We start from the raw sequence: 27,269 nt of genomic DNA on the forward strand, positions 1-27,269 counted from the left end.
TTGTCCGATACCTTCGCTACACTCTGGTGATGAGGCGTCTGATGATGAGGAGGCACACCTGGATCCCTCATCAGACGTGGATGAATCCAAGCCTTCTCCACAGTCTATTGACTTTCGTAAGGTCTTGGTTCTGCTTAGGGAGGTTTACCCAGACCACTTTGTCTCTGCTATTCCCCGCTCTCCGCCATCTGAGTTTTCGCTGGGCATACAACAAGCTAAGTCCTCCTATACTAAGCTAGTCCTAGCAAGGTTCTCTAAGAGAGCATTAAGGATCTTAGGGGAGTGGCTGCAGTCTAAGCAACACCTTGGCAAGACTTCTTTCATGTTCCCGCCGACCAAGCTCACTTCGAAAGCGAGCGTTTGGTATGCCACAGGAGAAGCACCAGGCTTGGGAGTACCTGCCTCTGCCCAGGCTGACTTCTCAAGTCTGGTGGACTCGCCTCGGAGAACTGCAATGAGGCGCTCTAAGGTTTGCTGGACCTTCTCAGACCTTGATCACTTACTGAAAGGACTGTTTAGAGCATTTGAGATGTTCAACTTTCTTGACTGGTGCCTGGGGGCCCTCAGCAAAAAGACCTCTCCTGCGGACAAGGATTCTGCCATGCTATTAATGTCCTGCATGGATAAGGCCATTAGGGATGGATCTGGTGAGCTTGCGTCGATGTTTGTATCAGGGGTTTTGAAGAAAAGGGAACAGCTGTGTACCTTCCTTTCCTCCAGCATTACACCTTGCCAAAGGTCACAACTCCTTTTTGCTCCGCTCTCGAAGTTCCTCTTCCCTGAAGAGCTGGTTAAGGACTTGTCTGCTGCCCTGATACAAAAGGACACACACGATCTTGTAGCCTCATCGGCTCGTAAGTCTAAGGTTACTACCTCAGTCCCCAAGACTTATCGCTCACCAGTGGCTGATACCCCTGCTACGAGGTTCATACCGCCCTTTCGTGGTAGAGCCCCCAGCCGAGGAAGCTCCCGTCCAGACTCTTACAGGAGCAAGTCCAGGAAAGGCTCCAGGACATCTAAAGGTAAAAACTGACTCTCCGCATCTCCAGACAGCAGTAGGAGCCAGGCTCAAGATCTTCTGGCGAGCCTGGGAGAAGAGAGGTGCAGACGCCCAGTCTGTCAGTTGGCTGAGGAACGGTTACAGGATTCCATTCTGCCTCAAACCACCTCTGACCACATCGCCCATCAACCTCTCTCCCAACTACAAAGAAGAGGACAAGAGGCTAGCATTGCACCAGGAGGTGTCGCTACTTGTGCAGAAGAAGGCAGTGGTTATAGTCCGGGACCATCAATCCCCGGGCTTCTACAACCGTCTCTTTCTTGTGGCCAAGAAGACAGGAGGTTGGAGACCGGTGCTGGACGTCAGCGCGCTCAACGCGTATGTCACCAAGCAGACGTTCACGATGGAGACGACGAAGTCGGTCTTAGCAGCGGTCAGGCAGGAGGACTGGATGGTCTCGTTGGACTTGAAAGATGCCTACTTTCACGTTCCTATTCATCCAGACTCCCAACCTTTCCTGAGATTCGTTTTCGGAAAGGTTGTCTACCAATTCCAAGCCCTGTGTTTTGGCCTAAGCACAGCTCCTATGGTCTTTACTCATCTGATGAGGAATATAGCAAAATTCCTACACTTATCGGACATCAGAGCCTCCCTCTACTTGGACGACTGGCTGTTGAGAGCCTCCACGAGTCGTCGCTGTCTGGAGAATCTCAATTGGACTTTAGACTTAATCAGAGAACTGGGTCTATTAGTCAACATAGAAAAGTCTCAACTCATTCCCTCCCAATCCATTGTGTACCTGGGAATGGAGATTCGGAGTCAGGATTTTCGGGCTTTTCCTTCGGCCCCCAAGATAAGCCAAGCCCTAGAGTGCATCATGAGCATGCTGAAGAGGAGCAGTTGCTCGGTGAGACAGTGGATGAGTCTCACAGGGACCCTTTCATCACTGGCCCTGTTCGTCGAGCTAGGGAGACTCCACCTCCGCCCTCTTCAATTCCATCTTGCAGCTCATTGGGACAAGGGTTCGACTCTCGAAGCAGTCTCTATCCCAATCACCCAAGAGATGAAGACCACTCTCCTGTGGTGGAAGCACAACCTCCTTCTCACGGAGGGTCTTTCGTTGGCTATTCAGACCCCCAATCTTCATCTCTTCTCAGATGCATCGGACTCGGGCTGGGGTGCGACCTTGAACGGACGGGAATGCTCGGGAACGTGGAACGAAGAACAGGAATTACTCCACATCAACTGCAAGGAGCTACTAGCAGTTCATTTAGCCCTGTTGAACTTCAAGTCCCTCCTGCTAGGCAAAGTGGTGGAGGTGAACTCAGACAATACCACAGCCTTGGCTTACATCTCCAAGCAAGGAGGGACCCATTCGAGGAGCCTATACGAGATCGCAAGGGACCTCCTCATTTGGTCAAGAGGTCTAAACCTCACTCTGGTCACGAGGTTCATTCAGGGCGATATGAACGTCTCAGCAGATCGCCTAAGCAGAAGGAATCAGGTCATTCCCACGGAATGGACCCTCCACAAGAGTGTGTGCAACAGACTTTGGACCTTGTGGGGTCAACCTACCATAGATCTGTTTGCCACCTCCTTAACCAAGAGACTTCCGCTGTACTGTTCCCCTGTTCCAGACCCTGCAGCAGTTCATGTGGATGCTTTTCTACTGAACTGGTCCCATCTCGACCTGTACGCATTCCCACCGTTCAAGATAATAAACAAAGTTCTGCAGAAATTCCTCTCGCACGAAGGGACACGGCTGACGCTGGTTGCTCCCCTTTGGCCTGCAAGAGAATGGTTCACAGAGGTACTTCAATGGCTAGTCGACATCCCCAGGACTCTACCTCTAAGAGTGGACCTTCTACGTCAACCTCACGTAGACAGGTTGCACCCAAACCTCCACGCTCTTCGGCTGACTGCCTTCAGACTGTCGAAAGATTCGCTAGAGCTAGAGGCTTTTCGAAGGAGGCAGCCAGTGCGATTGCCAGAGCGAGAAGGGTTTCCACTCGTAGAGTCTACCAGTCTAAGTGGGAGGTCTTCCGAAGCTGGTGTAGAGCCAATTCAATATCCTCTACCAATACCTCTGTGACCCAAATAGCTGACTTCCTTCTACATCTTAGGAATGAGAGATCCCTTTCAGCCCCTACGATTAAAGGGTATAGGAGTATGTTGGCTTCAGTTCTCCGCCACAGAGGTTTGGACCTTTCTTCCAACAAGGACCTTCAAGACATTCTTAAGTCTTTTGAGACGTCTAAAGAGCGTCGTCTATCCACTCCAGGCTGGAACCTAGACGTAGTCTTAAGGTTCCTTATGTCACCTAGGTTCGAACCTCTCCAGTCAGCTTCCTTCAAGGACCTTACCCTCAAGACACTTTTTCTCGTCTGCCTTGCAACAGCTAAGAGAGTCAGTGAGGTTCATGCCTTCAGCAAGAACATTGGTTTCACGACCGAATCTGCAACATGTTCTTTTCAGCTTGGATTCCTAGCAAAGAACGAACTTCCTTCACGTCCTTGGCCTAGATCGTTTGAAATACCTAGCCTCTCCAACATGGTAGGTAACGAACTAGAGAGAGTTCTTTGCCCTGTCAGAGCTCTCAAATTTTATCTTAAGAGGTCTAAACCTCTTCGAGGACAGTCAGAAGCCTTATGGTGTGCCATCAAGAAACCTTCGAGGCCCATGTCCAAGAATGGGGTTTCATATTATATAAGGCTTCTGATTAGAGAAGCCCACTCTCACTTAAAGGAGGAAGACCTTGCATTGCTGAAGGTAAGGACCCACGAAGTAAGAGCCGTAGCTACTTCGATGGCCTTTAATAAAAACCGTTCTCTGCAGAGCATAATGGATGCAACCTATTGGAGGAGCAAGTCAGTGTTTGCATCATTTTATCTGAAAGATGTCCAGTCTCTTTACGAGAACTGCTACACCCTGGGACCATTCGTAGCAGCGAGTGCAGTAGTAGGTGAGGGCTCAGCCACTACATTCCCTTAATCCCATAACCTTTTTTAACCTTTCTCTTGAATGCTTTTATTGTTGTTTTTATGGTTGTTACGGTAGGCTAAGAAGCCTTCCGCATCCTTTTGATTTGGCGGGTGGTCTATTCATTCTTGAGAAGCGCCTGGGTTAGAGGTTTTGTAGAGGTCCTTTAGTAGGGGTTGCAACCCCATATACTTTGGCACCTTTGGGTTGATTCAGCCTCCAAGAGGAACGCTGCGCTCAGTAAGGAAGACGAACTTAAAAAAGAGGCAGAGTAACGGTTCAATTCGACTTCCTTACCAGGTACTTATTATTTCATTGTTATTTGAGATAACTGTTATATGAAATATGGGATACTTAGCTATCCTTTAATCTTGTACACTGGTTTTCACCCACCCCCCTGGGTGTGAATCAGCTACATGATTATCGGGTAAGTTTAATATTGAAAAATGTTATTTTTATTAGTAAAATAAATTTTTGAATATACTTACCCGATAATCATGATTTAATCGACCCTCCCTTCCTCCCCATAGAGAACCAGTGGACCGAGGAATAATTGAGGAGGTGTCAACAAGAAGTACTTGAGTACCTGACCACAGGTGGCGCTGGTAAGTACACCCCCTTCTAGTATTGTGATAGCTGGCGTATCCCTCCATAGAATTCTGTCGGGCAACGGAGTTGACAGCTACATGATTATCGGGTAAGTATATTCAAAAATTTATTTTACTAATAAAAATAACATTTTTATCCTTTCCTCACTGGGCTATTTTCCCTGTTGAAGCCCCTGGGCTTATAGCATCCTGTTTTTCCAACATTGGGTTGTAGCTTAGCAAGTAATAATAATAATGATAATTTATTTTCTTGTTTCCTTTCCTCACTGAGCTATTTTCCCTGTAGGAGCCCTGGGCTTATAGCATCCTGCTTTTCCAACTAGGGTTGTAGCTTAGCAGGTAATAATAATAATAATTTATTTCCTTGTTTCCTTTCCTCACTGAGCTATTTTCCCTGTTGGAGCCCCTGGGCTTATAGCATCCTGCTTTTCCAACTAGGGTTGTAGCTTAGCAGGTAATAATAATAATAATTTATTTCCTTGTTTCCTTTCCTCACTGAGCTATTTTCCCTGTTGGAGCCCCTGGGCTTATAGCATCCTGCTTTTCCAACTAGGGTTGTAGCTTAGCAGGTAATAATAATAATAATTTATTTCCTTGTTTCCTTTCCTCACTGAGCTATTTTCCCTGTTGGAGCCCCTGGGCTTATAGCATCCTGCTTTTCCAACTAGGGTTGTAGCTTAGCAGGTAATAATAATAATAATTTATTTCCTTGTTTCCTTTCCTCACTGAGCTATTGTCCCTGTTGGAGCCCCTGGGCTTATAGCATCCTGCTTTTCCAACTAGGGTTTTAGCTTAGCAGGTAATAATAATAATAATTTATTTCCTTGTTTCCTTTCCTCACTGAGCTATTTTCCCTGTTGGAGCCCCTGGGCTTATAGCATCCTGCTTTTCCAACTAGGGTTGTAGCTTAGCAGGTAATAATAATAATAATTTATTTCCTTATTTCCTTTCCTCACTGAGCTATTTTCCCTGTAGGAACCCCTGGGCTTATAGCATCCTGCTTTTCCAACTAGTGTTGTAGCTTAGCAGGTAATAATAATAATAATTTATTTCCTTGTTTCCTTTCCTCACTGAGCTATTTTCCCTGTTGGAGCCCCTGGGCTTATAGCATCCTGCTTTTCCAACTAGTGTTGTAGCTTAGCAAGTAATAATAATAATAATTTATTTCCTTGTTTCCTTTCCTCACTGAGCTATTTTCCCTGTTGGAACTCTTGGGCTTATAGCATGCTGCTTTTCCAACTAGGGTTGTAGCTTAGCAAGTAATAATAATAATAATTTATTTCCTTGTTTCCTCTCCTCACTGAGCTATTTTCCCTGTTGGAACTCTTGGGTTTATAGCATGCTGCTTTTCCAACTAGGGTTGTAGCTTAGCAAGTAATAATAACAATTGTTAGATAGCTTCTCAATCTGTAGATAGTTTAAGAACTGTAAATTATACTGTAAGGATAATTTGGAAAAAGGCAAGTAGAAATTGTGATCCTTTGCCCTTCACTGCGTTTAGGATATAATTCAGCGTGCATACTGTAACAATCATTGAAACATACGAAGGTAATTAGTGAATGACAAGTAGTTGAAAGGTTCTCTTTAATTGTATGAAATAGTCCAGACACTTTCGATTTGGCTGCCATTATAGATGGTTGTACGTTAGCAATCTGTGCTCTTTTTGGTTCTCCTTTTACATACATACATATACCAAGGTACTTCCCCCAATTTTTGGGGATAGCCGACATCAACAAATGGAACAAAAACAAAAAAGGGGACCTCTACTCTCTACGTTCCTCCTAGCCTAACAAGGGACTCAACCGAGTTCAGCTGGTACTGCTAGGGTGCCACAGCCCACCCTCCCCCATTATCCTTTTTCTGCTGTTAAATCTAGTCTCCAGCTAGCACTGAAACAATCTTCATGTTGAAATACTGAGGCTTGTATAGCTAGGAAAAATACAGTTGTTCCAACACTGAGTACTTACCTCGAACTAATTCCTTAGGAGTATCTTGGATCTCCTCCCTAACTGACCAAGAATTTTGCAGAGTTCCCCCTATCTACGTTTTCCCTTGTCGGGAGCCTCCGCGGCGTATGTTATACGTGCCCTGAGGCGACCCGGGGTCAGCGCGCGAGAGTGCGCTACTAAGTCTGTGTCGCCAGTAAGCATCTGGTCGCGGCGTAGATAACATCTCGCCGCTCTCTCTCACATCCCGTCCGACCCACCATTGTGTTTCACGTGTTCCCTTTGTGCTTTCAAAGACTGAGGCTTGTATAGCTAGGAAAAATACAGATTACTTAAAAATTTCTTGACGTTTCATATCTTTTCAGCTTTGTACACACTCAGACTTTGTTATTGGTTCTCTTTTTATATTACTGTATTCATATTACATGGTTTAGATAACAGGGTAGTTAAGTATTTTAATTTCCGTATATAATATCTAATCCATTACAATATATTTTCATTGTTTTCTTTTCCAGAGCTTGAAGATTCAGTCTGAAGAAGCAAGATTAGTTCATCTGATCAGAGAATTGACTAGAACCACTGAAGAAATGGGCCTTTCTTTGCCACATTTGGATAAACCAGCGGATGGTGTCTTCCTTGACCACCTGGGTAATGTATTAATTATTTTGTCATTTCCGAAGTCAACCCGCAGTATCAATGCCGTCATGTTCTATGTCTCTTAGCTATATTGCAAATGTGTATAAATATGAGCTATGGTATACAGAATTTGAGGTAACGAGTATAGTACTCAGTATATTTGAAGATAAGGGTGGTTGTCATTACATAAATATCTCAGGATACAAAATTAATTCGTTCAAAAGTGGCTTTCGTAACATGATTTTTTCGTATGAAATATAAAGCCAAATACATTTAAATCCTTCAATATACTGAACCTAATGCGCAAATTTCGTTTCGTATGCCGAGTTTTTTCGTATTGTAAGGCGAAAAAATCTTCGTTTATCTCTTCGTAAAGATAGTTTTTCATATACAGGAACTTTCGTATCCTGATGTATTATTGTAAATGCATTGTTGATTTTAAGTTCACTTATCGTTCCTCAAATTAGCTGCTAAAATCAAGAATTCTTATTTAACCCTTTTACCCCCAAAGGACGTACTGGTACGTTTCACAAAACTCATCCCTTTACCCCCATGGACGTACCGGTACGTCCTTGCAAAAACCTGCTATTTACATTTTTTTTTTTTTGCATATATTTGATAATTTTTTGAGAAACCTCAGGCATTTTCCAAGAGAATGAGACCAACCTCACCTCTCTATGACAAAAATTAAGGCTGTTAGAGCAATTTGAAAAAAAATATACCCTGTACTGCAAAATGTGCTGGGGAAAAAATAACCTCCTGGGGGTTAAGGGTTGGAAATTTCTAAAGAGCCTGGGGGTAAAAGGGTTAATACCTCAGGATACAAAATTAATTCGTTCATAAGTGGCTTTCATAACATGATTTTTCATTATAATGAAGTATAGAGCTAAATACATTTTAATCCTTCAATATACCGAACCTAATTATCAAATTTCGTTTCGTATACCGAGTTTTTTCGTATTGTAAGGCGAGAAAATCTTCGTTTGTCTCTTCGTAAAGTAAGTTTTTCGTATACAGGAACTTTCGTATCCTGAGGTATTATTGTAAATGCATTGTTGATTTTAAGTTCACTTATCGTTCCTCAAATTAGCTGCTAAAATCAAGAATTCTTATTTAACCCTTTTACCCCCAAAGGACATACTGGTACGTTTCACAAAACTCATCCCTTTACCCCCATGGACGTACCAGTACGTCCTTGCAAAAAACTGCTATTTACATTTTTTTTTTTGCATATTTTTGATAATTTTTTGAGAAACTTCAGGCATTTTCCAAGAGAATGAGACCAACCTGACCTCTCTATGACAAAAATTAAGGCTGGTAGAGCATTTAAAAATATACTGGAGTTTAAGGGTTGGAAAGTTCCAAATAGCCTGGGGGTAAAAGGGTTAAGATAAATCATTTGTTTAACATTTAATAATTTTGAGGCCTCTAGTTGATCAGGATATGAAAAACACCCATTTGATATCCTAATCTACTTTCCTATTTCCATTTAGTACCGTTGAATGGTAATACTGGTTTAATAATCTCAAGTAATTGCAGGTATGGATGTTACTCTTCAAAAGTGGAATCCAGCCCTGGAAAACGAAGTCCTGACTTGGGATTTCATAAGTCGTGCTGCCTTTCGCTTGGGTGATTCCAATCCGAGGCACAGACCGACATCTGGCACAGATGAAGGCCTGGAAGACGTTGTAAGAGATATCATGGAAAATATAAATCGGTATGTTATATAGCTAGCAGTGTGTTGTATTGATTTCTGTGTGTGATATTTTGGCATAAGAAGTAATAAGTACAATAGATTCTTTTAGCAAGACGTGCTTAATATATGACAAAAAGTCCAACTTACTGTTTCATAGTCTATGGGAATAGCGTACTAAATTTTTTACTGGAAATCTTGGATGTATGATTGTAGCATCCCCAGTGTTTGAACGGTTTAGGAGACTTGATTTTTATTTGTTCCTACACTAAATGCAAACTTTCGGGGAGGTATAACTACCGGCCCGCTAGTTAGCTGGTAGTAGCCTGCTGCCCCACTCACACACCAGTGTGTCTCCTCACTTTTGCTTTTTGGATGAACAGAGAATGGACATTACCGCTCTACGCTTCCCCAGCTGTTCAGACTTTGCCATTTGAATTGATTCTTTTTTTTGCTTCTTCTTGTTTCTTCTTCCTTCCGTCCATCATTGGAACCTGTCCGGGACCTGAGACCTAAAGGATGCTCCTGCGGGACCTTTTTGTCCTCCGCGGAAACTGACCCCCATTCATTGTGTCTGGTCTGCTGAGGACAGCGTTGTAACCATGATAACTCCTGTAATGAATGACGGGAGTGGTCTTCCTTCTAGTGGGAGCGATTTGGTTGCCAGCGAAAGAAGTCCAAGGGAGATTCTTTGCCATCTGGGTCTTTCTCAAAGTCGAAAAAACCTCGGACCTCCTGGTCGATCAGTGTCTACCGAGGATCGGTCGAGTAGGAGTGCTGACCAGCTAACACCAGGCCAACCTTGGGGTTTGAGAGACGATGCTGCTTCCCCTAGAAAAGCAACTCTGCCCCTTCTCTCATGGGGAACCTTCTCATACTCTGGGTTGCAGGCTCACCATCGAAGGATGTGTCGATGTAGCTTCTACAGCTGAGGGTCTAGAGGAAGCGAAGTCCGGTCTTTTCAGAGGTCGAGGTTCTTATGCTGAGGAGTGCTGTCATTGATGCCCCTGCCATTTGCGAAACCCTGCTCTCGCCCTTACCTGCTATTGCCACCGAAGTTTGCGTTCTTTCCCGATCCGAGGATGGGGTTGAACAAAGGCCTAGGCATGTTCCTGCTAGACTTTGCCATGCCTCCTCGTCTTCTAGTCCATCACAGCGTGACTCCCCTGGTGAGGATCACCATCGTTGAGTCCAACGCTCACTCGCCACCTCGGCGCCGACCTACTGCTGAAAACAGGACCAGTCGCCACCATAGAGTTTTGAGAAATTTTAGTATCTCCATTTTGGCCTTAGAATGTTTCGGGGAGTCATTCCAGTGGTGTTTATTCCCACTGCGCACGTTGACTTCCATCCATTATTATTATAAGTGCTATATGAAGAATTGAGTTTTTCCATGTTTTCAATTAAAAGTTCTGCAGTTCCAGACTTGGAATACATATAGAGACCATGGTTTCTCAGGACACACTGATGTGGTAAACCTTATTTGGTACACATATAACTGGAGAATGCTATCACAGACATTGACAGTACAAGATGGGATGAAAAACTGAAGATGGGACAACGCAGGGTGCATGTATTTTTGTGCTGGGCACAACAAAAGACTCCTCACAAGCATGCATCCAACCATTGACATCTCCGGTGTCGAGCAGACAATTGGATCGATAGATGGAGTTGGCTTTAAACCTCTTACAAAGTGCTTCATGGCCTATTTATACTTTTGTATTGTGGTGTTTATTGGACAGCCATGGCTTGAGACAGGCTGTACTTCCAATAGCAAGTAGATTATCACTAAGAATATGGAATGATCTTCCTAATTGGGTAGTTGAATCTGTAGAACTTCAAAAGTTCAATCTTGCAGGAAATGTTTTTATGTTGAACAGTATGACATAAGTCTTTTTATAGTTTATATATAAAATATCTGGTTGGATATTGTTACTGTTTTTAAAATATTTTATTTTAATTTTTCATCATTTCTTATATCTTTTATTTATTTCCTTATTTCCTTTCCTCACTGGGCTATTTTCCTTGTTAGAGCCCTTGGGCTCATAGCATCTTGCTTTTCTAACTAGGGTTGTAGCTTAGCTAGTAATAATAATAATAATAAAATTACCTGTTTGATGTATGGAGAAATTAATATTTAAGATATATTTTCATTTGTAACATAAGTTATCTTCGTACATATTTTATTTATTATCCTATTTGATCCGTCCAGGGTGTCCAAAGAACGTGGCCGAGTCATAGACTTTAAGGAAGTGTTGTATGGATATGTGAGGTGGAATCCGACTTACGCTCTAGAGTACATCTTGGACATGTTGTTATTGTACAAAAAGTATCGAGGGAAAAAGATGACGGTCTCTGTTCGGAGGCATGCGTACATACAGGTTAGTTTTATTATTTTTTTTTTAGATTTTGATTAAGGTTTTTTAAATGTAGCTTGAAACTTTTATAGAATTTATTGACCACTAAAACTTGATTGTGCATGATTGCATATCGTCACCCTCATAAACTAACTGCCTATGTCATTTTCTCCACTTGTTGGGAACTCAAAAAAAAACCCTCTCATTTCCTAATTCTTTATATCATTGTCTTGAGTTTCAATTCACAGGTTAGTTTTATTATTTTTTTTTTTAGATTTTGATTAAGGTTACTTAAATATAGCTTGAAACATTTATGGAATTTATTGACCACTAAAACTTGATTGCGTATGAATGCATATCGTCACCCTCATAAACTAACTGCCTAAGTCATTTTCTCCACTGGTTGAGAACTAAAAAAAAAAAACCTCCTCATTTCCTAATTCTTTATATCATTATCTTGAGTTTCAATTCACAGGTTAGTTTTATTATTTTTTTTTTAGATTTTGATTAAGGTTTTTTAAATGTAGCTTGAAACTTTTATAGAATTTATTGACCACTAAAACTTGATTGTGCATGATTGCATATCGTCACCCTCATAAACTAACTGCCTAAGTCATTTTCTCCACTTGTTGGGAACTCAAAAAAAACCTTCTCATTTCCTAATTCTTTATATCATTGTCTTGAGCTTCAATTCACAAATTCTTAACAGAAGAATTTGTGAATTAGAATTTGTTAATTGAAGCTCAATACAATGATATAAAGAATTTGGAAATGAAAAGGTTTTTTTATTTCCCAACAAGTGGAAAAAATGACTTAGGCAGTTAGTTTATGAGGGTGACGATATAATCTCTTTCAGTTTACAAAATCATTCTCTTTTTTTGTAAAGGTTTAAAAAAGTCATTCAGAATTGATGTAAATTTTTTCTCTAAGTTTTAGCATGGCTGAGGAATTCCTTGTGATACATGAGGTTGTATAACTGTTCCTTATCATTTTGCCAAAGGCTTGGTAGAACTTAGAGAATGATATTTCCAGTAGTAATAGTAGATCAGGTGTAATTAGTATTATGATGTTTAAAAGAATTGAAGAGGATAGCTCATGATAGAAATTATACTTATATTTGTATAAGAAAATAATATTGATGACTGATATAAGTGTTTTTATGTTGACCAGGCTGATATGAGTCTTTTTATAGTTTATATATGACATATCTGTTTTTGACGTTAATATTTTACATAGGACACATCTATTTTGACGTTACTGTTTTTAGAATGATTTATTGTTAATTTGCTCCCATCATTCATTTCCTTATTTCCTTTCTTCACTGGGCTATTTTTCCCTATTGGAGCCCTTGGGCTTATAGCATCTTGCTTTTCCAACTAGGGTTGTAGCTTGGCTAGTAATACTGTAATAAATAATAATATTGTGCTTCAATAGAATGTTGTGGATAAATAGTTATTATCAATATTAAAATGGGTGAGTTTGTTGATTATCAAGCACAATTTATAGGAGTTAGAAGAGCTTTTTACCCCTTAAGCATTATGGATAGACAGGTCCTTGCCTTTAATTTGACATAACGTCCCAGTTTCTATATTTTTTATTACACAATGTTTATTTATAAAGGCTGGTTTACACTGGGATAGTTTACTGGCATCAGCAAAGTGTCCTCTTGCAAACTTGCTATCCTGGAAAGTTTATTTAACGCTAGTTATTGCCGCCAGTGAACTATCCTCGTGTAAACCGGCCTTAAGATATACTGTACAATCTAGAGCTGTTAAAAAAATCTTTCCATGTATATGTTCCAGATGTGTTATTTTGCTTCATATGTTCTTTTTCATCCAGATTCCTTTTGGTCCACTTCGGATCCATGAGTACGAGAGCGTAGCAGAAGGGGCTGAAGGAAACGATACTCTTGGAATCCATAAAATTGTTGAGGTCGTCGTTAAGAATGGTCTAAAAGATTTTACGAATTTGCACTACCAGGTGAGCCTCCACTTTCCTTTGCGGTTATGTTAATATATTGATGGAGTAGTTAGGTGTTTATTAACATTGCCCCTTCAGCTTGCTTAACCCTTTTACCCCCAATGGACGTACTGGTACATTTCACAAAACTCATCCCTTTACCCCTATGGACGTACTGGTACGTCCTTGCAAAATACTGCTATTTACATTTTTTTTTTTGCATATTTTTGATAAGTTTATAAGAAACATCAGGCATTTTCCAAAATAATGAGACCAACCTGACCTCTTTATGTCAAAAATTAAGGCTGTTAGAGCAATTTAAAAAATATATATTACAAAATGTGCTTGAAAAAAAAAATAAACGCATTGGGGTTAAGGGTTGGAAAGTTCCAAATAGCCTGGGGGTAAAAGGGTTGAATTTCATTAATCCCAGTATCTGCAAGTGCCTTGGGTATTGTTTGGTGGCAGTCATGGGAGATAAATGATTTCCGTGTATGTTTACTTTGGCGTCTTTGCTTCTGAAATCCAACACTTTTACTTGCCTATTTCGTGCTGTTCATATTTCTCCCCAGTTTCCCAATTTTTTTTTACTATTTTCCTTAGTTCATTTAATACAGTAAGGAAAGTGACATTTGTAATAACTTGATATCTATTTTATATGAAACCTGACTATTTGTTGACTTTTTTAGCAGGAAATCATAGGCATGGAATTCAGGTTAGGCCTACCTTAGGCCAAAATTTAACCAAATTGGACTTAAAACAATTTGACTTACCGCTTCTTTGAACCAATTAAGTTTGTAAGTTGACGATCTTCGGTATATTGATTCTTTGCCAGACTCTTTTCAAAGTACTGCGCTGTAATATGATATGACTCAAGTCTTAGGGTAATAAACAAATACATTACCTGCTCACAGTTCTATAATAGGCTGTATTTCCATAGAAGAACTAGAGGGGCACATAGTATAGCTCAGGCCACCGCCGCGGCAGCTTTTTCTCGACCTTTTGCTTGACTGTGACCTTGAACTTTGACCTTGACCTTCCAAAATTGAATCATTTCCTGCTTTTTACATAACAGTTAATCCCTGCAAGTTTCATTAGTCTATGATTAAAATTGTGGCCAGGAAGCTGATCACAAACAAACACGCACACAAACAGGTTAAAACATAACCTCCTTCCAACTTTATTGGCAGAGGTAAAAAGCACTGTTACCTAGTTTGTGTGATTTATTTAACTTACAACCATTGCGTAGTGTTTGTGACTTATTTAACTTTCAATGATTAACTAGTGTATAACTTATTTAACTTCTAACTGTTACCTAGTGCAGTATGTGTGAGTTGTTTAACTTCAACGCTCTGTATGTGATTTATTAAAATTTTAACGGTTTTATTTATTTATGTTCCAGGTGCCACAAACAGAGTTATCACCTGACAGGAAGCCAAAGAAAATCAACTTCATACTTCCTCTTGCCGGCCGTTTTACTTCTTTTCAAAGGTTTATGGGTAAGTGTGGCTTAGCTCCTTATATTTATTACATGATTTGTAAGTTTTCATGAATAATGATAGTTATATACTGTACATATAGATATATTGCTTTAGATAACCATTTATTAAAGGATGATATTGACAATAGATTCCTCCATTGATTTATTAATAATAATAATAATAATAATAATAATAATGTTTATTGGACAAAAACATATATACATACATACAAAATATTTACAAAAAAGACCTCCTCCGCGGCAGCTTATTTCTTGACCTTTTCCTCGACCTTGACCTTAACATGTATTAATTGGCGTGGATTTTCATATACTCAAATATGAATCAAGTTTGAAGTCTCTGTGACAACGATGTCCAAACTAACGGCTGATTACATGAACTGGCCATTTTGCTTGACTGTGGCTTTGACCTTTGACCTTATCCTTCCAAAACTTAATCATTTGCAGCTTCTTATATAACAGTTAATGCTTGCAAGTTTCATTACTCTACGATTAAAACTGTGGCTAGGAAGATGTTCACAAACAAACACACACACACAAGCAAATACACAAACAGGGGCAAAAACATAAGATCGTTCCAACTTCGTTGTTGGAGGTAATAATGTCCAGAACATGGAATTATTTGTGTAAATTTATCCCAGATACGCCTAAGAAAGTAGTTCGAGGTAAGTACTGTTAGGAAAAATACAAATTACTTAAAATTTGTATGTCAAAATTTTCAGAAATTTCATGGGGTTCAATTTACAGATGACTTTCAGCGCATATGTTTGGAAGGGGAGGAAAACGTGAGGTTATTTGTTGTGTCCTTCCATCCTTCGCCGGGAGCAGACGATACATCGGAAAATGTTGAAGCTTTGATTTCGAGTCTCCAGCTTGATTATCCTCATGTTCCTATGAGTGTTATTCAAGTAAGTGACAACATATTCTTCATCCTAAAAATATGAATATTGTCTTTCTATAATTCCACTAATCCTATATATTCTGTATTGTATTTCAGTTTTTGGTTTTTCCTGAATATTTTTTTTCTACTTTTACTGTTCTCTTTTGAATTGGAGTTGCTTCCATTCTTTTAAAATCTTCATTGGCCTTGCCACCTATGTTGTAGAGCTTTCTCTTCCTTCCTTTAAAGTGATCCATTCTCTGCTAGGGCTTGAAGGTTGTCATCTCAACTTACTCTTATTTCATCATGACTTTATAACTATGTCTCCCTTTCTTTATACAAAATTATATCCTAGATATTTTGTACCTTTAATAGTTTCACTTTCTGCTTCTTCTTTATACTATACTTTTGTAGTATTCCTTTCCTCATGGTAAGGGTAGAAGAGACTCTTTAGCTATGGTAAGCAGCTCTTCTAGGAGAAGGACACTCCAAAATCAAACCATTGTTTTCTAGTCTTGGGTAGTGCCATAGCCTCTGTACCATGGTCTTCCACTGTCTTGGGTTAGAGTTCTCATGCTTGAGGGTACACTTGGGCACACTATTCTATCTTATTTCTCTTCCTCCTGTTTTGTTAACATTTTTATAGTTTATATAGGAGATACTTATTTAATTTTACTGTTCTTAAAATATTTTCTTTTTCCTTTCCTCACTGGGTTATTTTCTCTGTTAGAGCCCCTGGGCATATAGCATCATGCTTCTCCTATTAGGGTTGTAGCTTAGCAAGTGATAATAATAATAATAATAATAATAATAATAATAAAACTTCCTTTTTTATCTTTCAACTCTCACTATCAAATCATATTGCAACAGTATGTTGTGTTAAGCATGCATGCCCATATATACCATGCATTCTTTTTCTCAGAAGTCATATGTATATCATATCATAATACTGTAGTATCAATGTTTCACATTTTCTTCTCATGTGATATCAACTTTAACTTGGGGTTATTAAACACTTTTGTCGTAAGAGAAATATAAACTTTTGTTATTTAGTACATTATATCAATTAAAAGTATCTTTTTATAGTGTAATTTCAATGAAAAAAGTCTTGTTTTGAATCTTCAATTAAAAAAGGCTTTTTTTTAAAGCCCTTTTTTAAAATCTCAATTGAAAGAGCACGAATAGTAGTCTAGTCTTGTTTGAATCCTCAATTAAAAAAGTTTTTTTTTTTTTAAACCGTTTTGAAATTCTCAATTAAAAGAGCACAAGTAGTAGTTCAGTAACATCTAATTGTACACTTCAAAAGACTTGAAATATTGTCTATTTATCAATATATTGTTTTCCTTTCTCTTCAGACAAATGCAACCTTTGCGAGAGCCTTGGCACTTGAACTAGGTGCCAGTCAATGTGCCGATGGCGACTTGATGCTTTTCATCGATGTCGACATGACTTTTTCCTCTGCGTCGTTAGATAGGATTCGTCTTCATACTATAAAAGGACATCAGGTGAGCCCTTTTTTTATTTTTCCTTTCAGTGTATTTATTGGAAACCGATATTTAGAGAATTATACAATTCCCTTAAACATACTGTACCTCTGTTTTCTTACATGGATATTATTATTATTATTATTATTATTATTATTATTATTATTATTGAATGCTAAGCTACAACCCTAGTTGGAAAAGCAGAATGCTATAAGCCCAGGGGCCCCAACAGGGAAAATAGCCCAGTGAGAAAAGGAAATGAAGAAAAATGAAATATTTCAAGTATAGTAACAACATTAAAATAGATATTTTCTATAAAAACCATAAACACTTTAACAAAACAAGAGGGAGAGAAACTAGATAGAAGTGTGCCCGAGTGTACCCTCAAGTAAGACTGTTAACTGTAGAATGCTTCACTCAGTTTACTACTAAAAGTAGCGGTAAGTTGTTATTACATATGATATAACAAGCTATTCAACTTGGTAAACTAGTAAGGTAAAGCTAAGTTGTTATTACATATGATATAACAAGCTATTCAACTTGGTAAACTAGTAAGGTAAAGCTAAGCTGTTATTACATATGATATAACACGCTATTCAACTTAGTAAAGTACTGAAGGTAGAGCCAAGTTGTTATTTCATATGATGTAACAAGCTATTCAACTTGGTAAACTACTAAAGATAGAGCTAAGTTGTTATTACATACGGTATAACAAGCTATTCAACTTGGTAAACTACTAAAGGTAGAGCCAAGTTGTTATTACATTTGATATAACAAGCTATTCAACCTGGTAAACTACTAAAGGTAGAGCCAAGTTGTTATTACATTTGATATAACAAGCTATTCAACCTGGTAAACTACTAAAGGTAGAGCCAAGTTGTTATTACATTTGATATAACAAGCTATTCAACCTGGTAAACTACTAAAGGTAGAGCTAAGTTGTTATTACATATGATATAACAAGCTATTCAACCTGGTAAACTACTAAAGGTAGAGCCAAGTTGTTATTACATTTGATATAACAAGCTATTCAACCTGGTAAACTACTAAAGGTAGAGCTAAGTTGTTATTACATATGATATAACAAGCTATTCAACCTGGTAAACTACTAAAGGTAGAGCCAAGTTGTTATTACATTTGATATAACAAGCTATTCAACCTGGTAAACTACTAAAGGTAGAGCTAAGTTGTTATTACATATGATATAACAAGCTATTCAACTTGATAGACTACTAAAGGTAGAGCTAAGTTGTTATTACATTTGATATAACAAGCTATTCAACCTGGTAAACTACTAAAGGTAGAGCCAAGTTGTTATTACATTTGATATAACAAGCTATTCAACCTGGTAAACTACTAAAGGTAGAGCCAAGTTGTTATTACATTTGATATAACAAGCTATTCAACCTGGTAAACTACTAAAGGTAGAGCTAAGTTGTTATTACATATGATATAACAAGCTATTCAACCTGGTAAACTACTAAAGGTAGAGCCAAGTTGTTATTACATTTGATATAACAAGCTATTCAACCTGGTAAACTACTAAAGGTAGAGTTAAGTTGTTATTACATATGATATAACAAGCTATTCAACTTGATAGACTACTAAAGGTAGAGCTAAGTTGTTATTACATTTGATATAACAAGCTATTCAACCTGGTAAACTACTAAAGGTAGAGCCAAGTTGTTATTACATTTGATATAACAAGCTATTCAACCTGGTAAACTACTAAAGGTAGAGCCAAGTTGTTATTACATTTGATATAACAAGCTATTCAACCTGGTAAACTACTAAAGGTAGAGCTAAGTTGTTATTACATATGATATAACAAGCTATTCAACCTGGTAAACTACTAAAGGTAGAGCCAAGTTGTTATTACATTTGATATAACAAGCTATTCAACCTGGTAAACTACTAAAGGTAGAGCCAAGTTGTTATTACATTTGATATAACAAGCTATTCAACCTGGTAAACTACTAAAGGTAGAGCTAAGTTGTTATTACATATGATATAAGAAGCTATTAAACTTAGTAAACTACTAAAGGTAGAGCGAAGCTGTTATTGCATATGATTTAGCAAGTTACTCAACTTGGTAATGTTTGTTATTTTCAATGATCTGTTTTATCTTATGAAAATCTTAGTATGTTATATAAAAAGAGATTAACAAGGCTTGACTTCAGTAATGGCAGATTCCTGCAAATTTTAGACAAAGTAGAATGTGCTAAAGAACTAATGCCTAGTTCATTCTCCAACAGAAAATAACAAAGATAAGATAAAAAAAATATTGTAATAAAACTATATATCATTTAACCCTTTTACCCCCTAATGGACGTACTGGTACGTTTCACAAAACTCATCCCTTTACCCCTATGGATGCACTGGTACGTCCTTGCAAAAAGACTGCTATTTACATTTTTTTTTTGCATATTTTTGATAACATCATGAGAAACTTCAGGCATTTTCCAAGAGAATGAGACCAACCTGACCTCTCTATGACAAAAATTAAGGCTGTTAGAGCAATTTAAAAAATATATGTTGCAAAATGTGCTTGAAAAAAAAAAGCGCCTGGGGGTTAAGGGTTGGAAAGTTCCAAATAGCTTGGGGGTAAAAGAGTTAATAACCAGATATTTATTTCATATGAAACCTAACTATTTATTGACTTGTTGCTGGAAGTCATAGGCATTGGATTCAGATTTGGCTTAACCTAAGGCAAAATGTAACAGAATCCGACTTACAAACGATTCAACTTAAAAAAAGCTTCTTGGAATCAATTAACTTTGTAAGTTGAGGGCCTTCTGTGTAGCAGAAGCATGACATTCCTCTTTCAAGTCTGTTTGCTGTAAACAGATAGTTTTGGAAAAAGGCTGTTTGCTGTAACCAAATAGTTGTGGAAATTGAAGTTTATTTTACCATTCAAATATTCCAGATTTGGAAATTCTTCTCAGACCCTCACTTTATTGATGCGTGGTCAGTCCTATCCATTATGTAATGATTCTTTGTTTCTTCTGAAAGTGAAACATTTTCTTTATGGGTAACAATATGTGTGCAGTTATTTCCCAAGTTCTCAAGAAAATTTATTTCTAGTTCTACCAATATTTTCAATTTTGTCAGGAAGTAATTTGTAATAAGATTATTTCAAAATATGTACCCCTTTTTTGTTATGGAAATTCGTTTGCCTAAATTATAATTCGCCTGTCTGAAGCTTGTGGTGAGGATGGCAGGTTCATCCTCACCAAGATTCTTGGAGGGGACATTTTTTTTATGACCTTGGCATTTTTAATTTCATTTTGGAAGCTGGCCTTCTTACTCATTTTTAAATGATATCTTAGATTTTAAAAGTTTCATTAAGTTATTTATTCATTACATTTTTATTTTATTTTTTCATCTTAAAATTATTAATTATTAATTAACCATAATTAAATCGACATCAATGACCACTGATGTTATGATGCCTGATAATTACAAATCATTCATTCATTTCAATGTTAGCAATGCGAGTGGTAGTACATTTACTGGTTATCTGAGGGAACTTTATATTTCATTCATTCTGTGATTATTCATCTTACATCTCCAGCTTTTATTTAAAAGATCTATCATCTTTTCCAGGTTTATTACCCAATCGTATTCAGTGAATTCGACCCCTACATCTCGAGAACGAATACTGCGAGTGGTTACGATCATACTCTGGTACGTTCCTTGTTTTTCTGATGCTGTTGAAATTTGCAGTGAGACATTTTTTATATATTTCCTTATACCGAAGCTTATTTTATGCAACTTAACCCTTTTACCCCCAAAGGACGTACTGGTACGTTTCACAAAACTCATCCTTTTACCCCCATGGACGTACCGGTACGTCCTTGCAAAAAAACTGGTATTTACATTTTTTTTTGCATATTTTTGATAATTTTTTGAGAAACTTCGGGCATTTTCCAAGAGAATGAGACTAACCTGACCTCTCTAAGATGAAAATTAAGGCTGTTAGAGCAATTTAAAAAAATATACTGCAAAATGCGCTTGAAAAAAAATAACCCCTGGGGGTTAAGGGTTGGAAAATTCCAAATAGCCTGGGGGTAAAAGGGTTAATGAAGTTTTTCTATTATCTTTCTCAGATCGATGAGACCGTCGGTTACTGGAGAGCGTTTGGTTTTGGGATTGTTTCCATCTATCGGTCTGACTTGCGTATGGCTGGCGGACTGGATACGTCCATTTTAGGTTGGGGCCGGGAGGATGTGGATCTCTTTGAAAAGGTATGTCTGTTTGGTATACAAAGTTTATGCTCTGTACAGTATTGTATTTTCTATATTTTATACTAAAACTTTTTTAGAACATCAGATTCAGGTAGAAATTTTACATGCAAATATGGTTGCATTTCCGAGTTTTCTCACAAGACAATATCTTAGATAAAAATTAATCAGGTTAGGCTACATCAGTAAAAGATCTAGAACTGGTTGAAATTTGTCAATTCGAGTGACCTGCCATCCTGACCTGGGGTGACCCGTTTGTATGTATAAAATGCGTAGTTGTTCTTTAAAAAAAGTATGAATCATCTTAGGACAACCATAGCAATACTCGACGGTAGACTGAATTGAAGTTGGAAATGAAAATGCTCATGCTTGAATGGTTGCTACATGATTAGCTAAAGTGCTTTGCCCATGCCTCTGTTAAGTTCTGTGTTTTATCCACCTCAATTCCTTGTAATAGCAATACACTATCCATGTATAACAAAGGGAAGTTTGCCAAGGGGGTGTGCACTGGTAGAGTCCCGTCCTATATATGAGTTTCAAGTGAAGTAAATGTGGGTTGTAAAGTCTAAAAGGGCTCACTAGGTGTTGCCTCTTGTAGAGGAGAGGCAAATTCTTGATTTAATTGAGAAACTTTTCATAATTTGTGGAAGTTGTGTGGAAGATTTGGAAGTATGAGGCTTTAGTAAGGGAGAGATTCAAGATGAGAAATGATATGTGATTAAGTATCACTATGTTCCCTTCCACTGCAAAAGTCAGAGCAATTATGCACAACAGTTTTAATCAAGGTATAGATGGCCTTACACTTTTGGATAAAGGACACAGTTGATTCCCTTGTGTTACAACAGAAGTTCTCAAGCCTACATGAAAGTTTTTCCAGCAGCGTTTGTTTATGTCCTTTTGAAGAAATGAAACCTTTTGCAGTTAGTATGCAAAATTTAGATAAATTCAAGAGATGTAATTTGAAAACTTTAAAAATTACAGAATAATTGCTAGCTAAGAACATTTATCCAGCATTTAAAAGAAAGTATAAGAGAACATGGCTACAATAACTGGTGAAGCAGATGTGCCGGTGAGTTGATGAGTAAATAAATGGTGGGCGACATGGAAACTTTGCTGAGCAACTCGCATGATTTCCACGTATGATTTTTATATTGGTATCCATTTGGTTGACCACGTATAATTGAAGATGCAGAGGGTGAACTCGCTGAACATTAAGGGTGAACTGTAATTTGTATTTTTCCTAGTTAAAATTACCCAAGTTTTAAGAATTTCTTCACCCCTTCATCCAACTCTAGGCTGATGGACAAAAGAGGCTTAATGACTTCCTACGAATGGATGGGTCTTCTCACCCACTTTTCGTTACCTTACCACCTTTTTAACTTTCAAAATCCATTTACAACTCACGCACAAGGTACTCCTTTACCAGTGAACTCTGTTTTATATTTCTGTAGAAATAAAAGTTATTTATAGATCTATTTCTTTGATATTGGTAGAAAATCTCATGAGGGTACCAAGCCTTTGAGTAACTTTTCTAAATATTTTGATAAGATAATAATAGTTAATTTCAGAAGTGAAGTATCGTACCTCTACCAGTAAAGTTAAAAAAAAAACATTTTAAGGTAAGATAATTTTAAGCATCCATCTATGGGAAAATTATATTAAGATCCTCTCATTTCAGGTGCTCAAAAATGGCATAAAGGTGTTCAGAGCGGCCGATCCTGGTCTCATACACATCTTCCATCACGTCGACTGTGATAAAAACCTAGAGGCTTCGCAGTATGAAATGTGCCAAGGTACTCTTTATAGTACATATGGTGCTGCTCCTACTTTGTCGAAAACCATACTAGAAAATCCTGATATCCTAGAGGATTTATAATAGATAACTAGCCAGTGGAAGGAGGGTTTGTCATGGCCTCATTGGTAACGTCTCTGCCTGTTGATCGCTCGTTAGTTCCTTTAGTGTCTGCAACCTTACCATCCTTGTAAAGACAGGGGGTTTGGGAGAGCCTATAGGTCTACCTGCTGAGTCATAAGCAGCCATTATCTGGCCCTCCCTGCTCCTAGCTTGGGTGGAGAGGGGTCTTGGGTGCTGAGCATACGATATATGGTCAGTCTCTAGAAGTCACGGGCATTGACCTGCTTGCTAGGGCAATGCCACGGCCCCTTGCCCCTGCCATTCATGAGTGGCCTTTAAACCTTTAAACCTAAATTTATTAAATCCCGAAGGTTATGATAATGACATTGTATTTTAGATACAGTATATTTTTTATAATTTTATGACTTATTTAAGGAATATTGGTAATGATAATGAGGATCAATTAGATGTAAGATAACTTAAATGCAATTTTGTAGTCAGTATTCTAGTTATATAAATGTCGCATCATTATGTTGGTGCTAGTCATTTGCAAATGTAATTAATAGATAAGGTACAGGAATTTCCTAGTCTGTTACAGAGCGTAACACTCATGCGTGCCATGAGCAGTAAGCCCTGATGGAGCCATAATAATAGTAGTATGAGGGATAATATAGTAAATGTTGATTGACTGTTTTTATGGTGGATACATTTATTGGTAGCTATTATTAACCTTTTTACCCCCAAGCTATTTGGAACTTTCCAACCCTTAACCCCCCGGTGTTTTTTTTTTTTTTTTTTTTTTTTCAAGCACATTTTGCAATACATATTTTTTAAATTGCTCTAACAGCCTTATGTTTGTCATAGAGAGGTCAGGTTGGTCTCATTCTTTTGGAAAATACCTGAAGTTTCTCTTAAAGTTATAAAAAATATGCAAAAAAAAAAAATTGTAAATAGCAGTTTTTTGCAAGGACGTACCAGTACGTCCATGGGGGTAAAGGGATGAGTTTTGTGAAACGTACCAGTACGTCCATTGGGGGTAAAAGGATTAAGGAAAAGAAGCCTTTGGATATCACATAGTTGATTCCGATAGAGAAAGAACTTTAAAAATTATAGAGAAAATAATCAAATTCTTATAAAATATATCTTATTATTGTATAGATTTTTATCATGAGATTATTTCATCGTTTGTTACATGTTTCTTTTAAAGTGTTTATAAGATTACCGTTGATGTTAAATGACGAAAGCCTTGGCTGAATGTTTCTTACATATCTTATCGTGTTTCCTCACATCTCATTTTCTTTAAATTTTTCTGCCACATCAGTCGTTTGAATTGTTTTGAAATGGATTTTGCTTTGTATAACCAAAGATTTGATTGGTCCAGAGGACACCTAAAGGAAGTTATGATTGGTTGTCTTAAGCTCATATTTCCAAGGTTGTTTGGAAAAAGAAGTCCTTTAGTTTTATAAGGTTGTTTTATTACGAGTGATTGGTCATGAAATATACGATGGAAGTCATTACCAATAATTGCTCTCTTTTGCTATTCTGTATTGAAAAACACATCGAAGAATAGATTTTGATAGTTTTATATTTGATGATAAATAGTCCAAATGTTACATGTTTTTTTATTTATTAGTGATTACAAACCCCAGAAGTATTTGTACAAAATACTGTAAAAACCATTTCCTTAAAGAGGGTAGTGAAGTAGTTCACGCTAAAGGGATTATTTGAAGTTTTATATAAAGTGAATGGGATTAGAAAAAGTAGAGATGCAATTGAATGAACTTTCTATAATGTCTTTTTTGAGATTTGTTTAGACAACTATGAAAATTACTAGGCAATCTATGAAAATTACAAGGCAGACTACAATTTGGGGATCCCTCTTGAAAGTTATTTCTGGGATCCCAACCCCCAGATTTCCTGTAATTTCTTTGCCATTATCTCCATTACCTGGTCCCTATGTCCCTATATAGCTCCAGGTAGCCCTGCTGATGTCTTTGAAGATAACCACAAATTTCTACCAAACTATGAAGGATTCAATAACTGAAATTTTAACCTGAAAGACTTTTTTAACGTTAGTTGTTCCCACGTGGAGGCAAAATTTAAACTTTTAATAGAGAAGTAAATAGTTATTGAACTCTTCAACAGGGTACTAATGGCTTCGACCGACTATTGGTTTTTTATGTTTTTTCTGATTTTCGTATACTTATCAATTGATAACTCTACAGGATTATATTCTGCTGCTGTGAGGAAGTTTAGTACTGTACACCTCTTTTTGTATCCCAAATACAGTAGCCTGTGATAATATATTGTGGACCTTCAGCTTCCTCTGTTCTCTGCTTCCTGTTTCTGTATTTACTGCTCAGTTGAGCACTTTACATTTGGAAGAGCAACTAAGGAAGGAATGAGGAGTGCCTGAGAGCTCCTGAATTACTATTTAAAGTTGCAAAAACTTAATTTAGTGATCAGTTTACAGTAGTAGTACAGTACCGTATAGGACTATTATAAAGCTTACTGTTGGATATACCACATTGATTTTATTTTCTATGTGATGAAAACTGTTCTCTTTTTCTCAGTCGTTAAAAGTTATAAAGTATACAGTAGCTTCAAACATTTAAGCTTCATTATTGATATGTAACTGGTGCTTTTGAATTGTCAAATGAGAATGAGTTCAGAAGCATTTGCTTTCAAGTGTTCAATATGCTTGCAAACTAGCAAACTTTCCTGGAAGTAATATAACAATGTGGATTTTATTCATCAGCCTTCAACCAAATTTCTACTCGGACAGTATTTACTATGGTAAGTATGAAGGAAAATGACATATAGTGGTCCCCTTGCTTCCTACAATGGAGCATCCAGAAATTGTATTGCATTGCCGACTTCACCAAGTCTCCTAGCCACGATTGATACGGTGAGTACCAAGCATATGTAGGGTAGATATATTTTTTGATGTATACATCTTTATTCATGAACTTGAATTAATAAATGAGAACTATTTTCAACAGCAAATGTTTGGTTCACTAATAAGATCATGTGCCTTCAGTTTTGCAGGGTTGCTTAAAGCATAGCAAGGGTTTGGATGTTATTTGAATACCTACCTATACAGCCCAGAAAATTTTGACGGATCGCTGCGGCGCCATTCGTATTTGAGAGAAAAGCGTACTATGCATGACCTTTAAGTATAAAGTAAGTATCTTTGCTTTAGTAAGGTAGATATTGCTGTAGTTATTTTTTATTTAAAAGGTATATACAATATCACTATGCATACAATCTGTTTCTACGCGCTGTGTGTTAAGTATCTGTGATTTCCTATTGAGTAATTTGTAGGAGTTAGTAGAAATATATTGAATTGTAGAAAAATTTGTTCATCATTAAGTGGGGTTTACTCGATCAAACGGGTCGTCGTACCCGTTTGATTAACCTGCTTGTCAAACGGTTCGAAGAGGTAGAGTCAGCCTTAAATGCATAAGGTTTGTGGACGCTGAAGCCCCGCCCACTAAAGTCAGGCGAGAACAGACTTTCTTTGAACCGTTTTACAAGCGTGTTGATAAGCAAAGATCCCGTTCAGACGTTCGAACATTTCTCCAAACACTTGACTGTCAAACCGCGTTTCACGAACTGTTCAATCTTGTAAACCTGCCTATAGATAAAACCGTAGTTCATAGTGGAAATCAATAGGGTCCTCAGATATTTACAAATGCTTGAAACCATCGCTTTCTAAAAAAAGTAAAGACAATCATTCAATAGTGAACCAATTTAACCTTGTAACAGGATATGCCATTAGAGTACATTCATCATCTACGCCTGTTGAGGCAAAGGGCCTCGGTTAAATTTCGCCAGTCGTCTCTATCTTGATCTTTTAATTCAATACTTCTCCATTCATCATCTCCTACTTCACACTTCATAGTCCTCAGCCATGTAGACTTGGGTCTTCCAACTCTTCTAGTGCCTTGTGGAGCCCAGATGAACATTTGGTCAGAGTACATTACACATTGCGTAAGGGTATTAGCTTCATTACTTTGGCCTCTAGATGCACTTGATTTTCCTCCTTATTGTCCAATGTCTTCTAACTTTTTCTTGACAGTATAATAGATGGGCTGTCCTCTAGTTACATAATAGTGGTGAATGGCATC

General features: G+C 37.8%; 1 protein-coding gene across 1 annotated transcript in view; it reads left to right on the top strand.

The window, feature by feature from the left end:
- Positions 1–23,223, top strand: part of Chsy (Chondroitin sulfate synthase) — a 30,541-nt gene extending 7,318 nt beyond the window's left edge. Inside the window, exons 4-13 of the mRNA XM_068385979.1 lie at positions 7,049–7,181; positions 8,709–8,886; positions 11,075–11,243; positions 13,059–13,199; positions 14,581–14,677; positions 15,424–15,584; positions 16,912–17,061; positions 20,647–20,727; positions 21,150–21,287; positions 22,963–23,223. Coding sequence (XP_068242080.1) covers positions 7,049–7,181; positions 8,709–8,886; positions 11,075–11,243; positions 13,059–13,199; positions 14,581–14,677; positions 15,424–15,584; positions 16,912–17,061; positions 20,647–20,727; positions 21,150–21,287; positions 22,963–23,160 — 1,446 coding nt within the window. The 3' untranslated portion in view covers positions 23,161–23,223. The remainder of the gene's footprint in view (positions 1–7,048; positions 7,182–8,708; positions 8,887–11,074; positions 11,244–13,058; positions 13,200–14,580; positions 14,678–15,423; positions 15,585–16,911; positions 17,062–20,646; positions 20,728–21,149; positions 21,288–22,962) is intronic.
- The last annotated feature ends 4,046 nt before the right edge of the window (positions 23,224–27,269 follow it).

The sequence above is a fragment of the Palaemon carinicauda genome, chromosome 13 (assembly GCF_036898095.1).
Source record: "Palaemon carinicauda isolate YSFRI2023 chromosome 13, ASM3689809v2, whole genome shotgun sequence".
Taxonomy (NCBI): Eukaryota; Metazoa; Arthropoda; class Malacostraca; order Decapoda; family Palaemonidae; genus Palaemon; species Palaemon carinicauda.